Source organism: Suncus etruscus, chromosome 16 (genome assembly GCF_024139225.1).
Source record: "Suncus etruscus isolate mSunEtr1 chromosome 16, mSunEtr1.pri.cur, whole genome shotgun sequence".
Taxonomy (NCBI): Eukaryota; Metazoa; Chordata; class Mammalia; order Eulipotyphla; family Soricidae; genus Suncus; species Suncus etruscus.
This window is the reverse complement of record NC_064863.1, coordinates 49,622,609-49,627,373: the sequence shown is the minus strand read 5'-3', so window position 1 is coordinate 49,627,373 and position 4,765 is coordinate 49,622,609. Positions and strand designations below refer to the sequence as shown.

Here is a 4,765-nt window from a genome sequence, read left to right as displayed (position 1 = left end):
CTATTATAACAATGTCAGTGAGTGAGGAATGTAGAAAGCCTGCCTCAAATACAGGCAGGGGTGGATTGGGGGAGGGAAGAGATGAGGGTATTTGTGATGGGAAGGTTGCACAGGTAAAGAGATTGTTCTTGTTATGACTGAAACCCAATTACAATTATGTTTGAAATCATGGTATTTAAATTAAGAAATTATTTAATTAAAATTATATGGTAATTTTTGTACATAAAATAGTATTTTCTGCAAATAAATATATTACTTTTATTTTCAATCTCAACATTTTATTTTCTTGCAATTTTTAGAATTTTGGAGATATGATAAAATAATTTAAAACATATAATAACTGAAAATACTATTATGATGAAATGTTAAGGACTGAATCTCATTAAGAATGAATAGATAAAGACCTTGGCCATAATTGCAATCTGTGATACAGTTACTTTAGTCAAACTAATTCATTGTGCTAGAAGATTCCATCTCACTTAATTCCTTTTTATTTTTTTATTTCTTGACCAAAAAGAATAGTTATCAAATTAAAGATATCTTCCATACCTTGCAATATATATTTTTTCTTTTTTTTATTTATTTATTATACTTTTTCATGTGCAAGACTTATGATGGAGTGTTATGGCCGAAGGCAGGGCAGAAATGACTGGGGCAGGGAGGTGGGTAAGGACTAGAAGCAGTGCTACATTCAACAGAGATAAAGGGGAATGATTGAAGATTTTAGAAAAATAGCATTAACTAGTACAAAATCTTGGGGATGAAATGGCATCTGGAGAGTCAGAGAGAAGGAGCTGCAGAGTGTGTGTGGAATGGGGTGCAATGGTATAATGTTTAATGGTGAGCAGTTATAGGTTCTGTTGCATGGAAGGAGATGGTACTTTGTTGATGTGACTAGATGGAAGGATAGTCAGCCCTTTGGGGATAGAAGGTGGAGTCTTGAGGGAGGGGGACTTCAGCTGCTGCTTCCTCCCTAGATGGGTGGCCGTGGAGAATCCTCTTTTCCTTCCCCACTATCCTCCAGAGTTTGCAATGTCAAGTCTAGGCTAAAGCCAGAGACAAGGCAGCAAAAAGAGGAAAAAGCACAGTATCAAGTCTCAAGTCCATGAATGGGGAGCTAGAAGCCCCTTCAAGTAGCTCAGGATGGACGACAGCTGGTGCCAGGCTCCGAGAAGGTTTCCTGGCATGGAGGCTAAGAGTGGAGCCCCCCGCACATTCATACTCGGGACTGGGCCCAAGTCAACCTTTGCCTCTCTTTGAACTGCACACAGCGGTAATACACGCTGGGCACTGGTTTTCTCTGCACATGGCAGCTCAAGTTGAAAGCACAGACTCAACATGGCTCAGGGAAGAAGTCTTCATTAAAGATTTCCTCTTGTGGGCCCCTGAGTAGCCAGTGGCACCACCTCATTCCTCCCATGGGCTCATGTCAGTGTCGATGGCCACACAGTTGTACGCTGCGTAGCGGAGTTTCTCTTCACAAATCTTGGCACTGACATAGCGTGGCAAGAAGAGGGTACTGGAGCAGGTCGAAGACTCGGGCAGTGCATCTGTGGTCTCACAGCCTAGTTTGTCAGGGTAAATGTAGATCCGGGCTGGCAGACGGCTGCGACCAGTGACAAAACGCAGGAAGCGGCTCCAGTCCTCCTTGGTGAAGTTGTTCAGTGCTTCCCAGAAGTACTGCACCCGCGTGTCAGATGGCTCGAAATCCTCAAACTGGGTTAGTTTGCGAAGAGCTTCCACTGTCACCTCGGGGTCTCCACACACCCTTTTTTCCACTTCCTGCCATGTCAGCAAGTCCAGTACAGCCTGTGGCACCACCTTCAGGAGACCTGCCTCCATGGCTGCCACCTGCTCCTTGCTCTCCTCTAGGCGTGCCTTCTTCACGAGCTGGATGAAACGGGATCAGTCCTCATAGCCCACAACAATGTTGGCACCCCCAGGGATCAGCTCCACCATCTGCTGGTCACTCAGCACAGTGCTAAACGTTAACTCCTTTCCAAATTTGAACTCATAGGTCTCTCTGTCCATTCCTTCCATCACTTCTAGGAGCTTCACCAGCACGGAGTCCACAGCTGGGAAGTCCTTGGACCAGCTCACTTCCTCCCCACACAGCTGCTTCCATACAAACCCAGGCAGAGTCAGCACCAGGAACTCCTTACCCCGAAGGGCAGCCCCCATCAGCTGTCCAATCCACTCATACTTGGCAAAGTCTCGGCAGGATGGGTTGGGCACATACATGTCCCGGGTCTCGCCAATACCGTTGCCCTGATTGGCAGTGCGCACAAAGAAGGGCAGGGGCACGGGGGTGTCTGCTGAGCTGGGGCACAGCTCTTCCGACATGTCTGCCAGGCTGTCCCGAAAACCACCACCCTGGTCAATGATGCCTTCTGCGATAAACTTGCACTCCCACCATTGGTCATAGTGCCTGGGCCACCTGTAATCCAATGGCTTTTCAAACTGGTCAGAGGGCTTGAGGCCTTCATAAACCTGGGTGAAGACTGTGTTCTTGCAGGCAGGGTCCTTTAAGGGGCAGGCACGGTGCTCCATGGTAAGGCAACGGTTGATGTACAGACGGGGCATGAAGCTGGGCTTGCTGCTCTCAGAGTCTCGCAGGCATTGGGACACCAGGGCTGTCCGCTGGCGCGAAAGCAGCAAGAACTGCTTCACTTGCTTAATCTCAGTGAAGGTGCCCAGTGTGTAGTCCCAGGCAGGTACCAAGTGGTGCAGGACACTATCCAGGATCTTTATAAATCTCTGCAGGAGAACAGCTCTGCGGTACAGTATTTCTGGATTGGTGCCTTCCAGGCGAGGGTATCGAACTAGGTTGCTGGGTTGAAACAGGTCTGCGTTCAACCCTAGCTCCCGTTGTCTAGAGGACTTGATCTTAACCCCTCGAAGCCGCACATCAATCCCATCATCTCGGCACTCGACTATGCGGATCTCGATGATGGGGAGATGGACAGTCATATCCTCCAGGATGCAGACATCTCCGATCAAAGAGACTTTGATGCTCACGTCACTCAGTTTCTTCAGGTTGTCCCCTTCTCCCCCGAAAACCACCACACGGTTGGGCATAAAGTTGTCATCTGTGGTATCCACGGTAATGAACAGTTTCTTAATGATGGTGCCCTTCTTCATGGTCAGCCGTACCCAGTGGTGGCACTGGGACCCATCGCTCTCCCAGTAGGTGTTGACGTTGTTGTCCGTCAAGCAGGACACATTGAAGTTCTCCGTGTAGGAGGACACGTCTATGCTCTCCACATACTGCTTCATGTTCCCCAGATTCTCATCCTCCTTGCCCAGGTGGTCGAATAAGAAGTGGATCAGGTCCTCGTCGCACTCGAAGGTCCAGGTGGGGGGCACATAGAGGAGCCTCTGCACCCCTTCCACGTAGGCCTCCGCGGGCTGTGGCCCGGGGCCCAGGCTGTGCGAGTAGGTCAGGTCCACCACCTGCTCCCACCTGAGCACGGGCCGGTAGTCCACCCCGAAGAGCTGCTGCTGGCGCTGCAGGTGGTCGGGGGTGTCCACGGGGACGAGGCGCTGGCAGCCCTCCGCCAACCGGCACACCTGCAGCCAGCCCTCGTCCAGGCCGCAGTCGTTGCTCAGGTGCTCGGCCAGCTGCTCCTTGGTGAGCTTGACCCAGAGCCCGTGGCCGTTGCACAGCTCCTCGCCCGTGGCGCGCAGGCAGGCGTCCCGCCGGAGCTCGATGCTGTCGTGGGCGGCGCCCAGCGGCCCCGGCCCGACCCCGACCCCGGCCGCCGGCCCCGCTGCGGCGCCCACGCGCAGCCCCAGGCCCCGGGCCTCCCACACCGGCAGCAGCACGCGCGCCTTGCCTGCTGGGTCCCGGGCCAGCTTGTAGCGCACCTCCCGCGGCACGAAGACCAGCGCGGCCGGCAGCGGCCTTCCCAAGCGCAGGCTCCGAGCCGCCTCGGCCAGGAAGCGCACGCGGCCCAGCAGCTGCCGCGGGGACTCCAGGGACGCGCCCGGGCCCGGGCCCGCCATGGCCGATGGCACCGAGGAGAGCCCAATCCCGGGGCAGCCGCGGTGCCGATCGGCGACCAGAGGTCGCAATATATTTTTTAAGACTTACTTGCTATGCCTTTGTGTTCATTCTACACAAAACTTTCTCTCCTATCTATTTCACTTGAGGCTGAGTAGATGAAATTTATATAAGGTAATACAATCTTCACATGTCATATAATGTAACTTTATCAAGATATTAACTATATCATCAAATTAAAAATTTCACCCACAAATAAGAGAAGTTGTACAAGTAGCTGATACCAAATGAAAATATTATGGAATTTCTTAAAATATTCTAGCAGTAGTATTATATGCAACAAAAATTAATATTTTATATCTTTCAGGTTTCTTGTGTGGATTGCCATCTGGTTTGATTTGTCTCCTTTGTTAGTCACAACATCATTTAAATGGTTTTCAATTCTTATCAGATTTAAATCACAAAAAAGGACAACTAAAATATGATGTAACAAATATGATAGTTGAACCTCAGCAAGCCATATCTTCTACCATGACTAATATAGTGACTCTGATTTCAAGGTGACATGATGGACTTGTCTGTTCCTGCATAGTAAAATAGTTTTTCTACTTCTTAAGACTTTCAGGTGGAGCAAAGCAAAGAATGTTTCAGCTTCTTACATAACATAAAATATGTACTAAAACTTGGTAATAAACAGCTATCTTTTAAGAGTCTCTCAAATACACAATAGTTATAGATGGGACCAGGGACAGTAAAACTGTG

At 49.7% G+C, this 4,765-nt stretch overlaps 1 protein-coding gene across 1 annotated transcript; it reads right to left on the bottom strand.

Annotated features, from left to right (window-relative positions):
* Window positions 1-569: 569 nt before the first annotated feature.
* On the bottom strand, window positions 570-4,005 carry LOC126032416 (E3 ubiquitin-protein ligase HECTD3-like). Its single transcript, XM_049790089.1, is given in 1 exon segment — window positions 570-4,005. A coding segment is annotated over 1 exon segment (2,598 nt). The 3' UTR covers window positions 570-1,407.
* Between the last annotated feature and the right edge of the window lie 760 nt (window positions 4,006-4,765).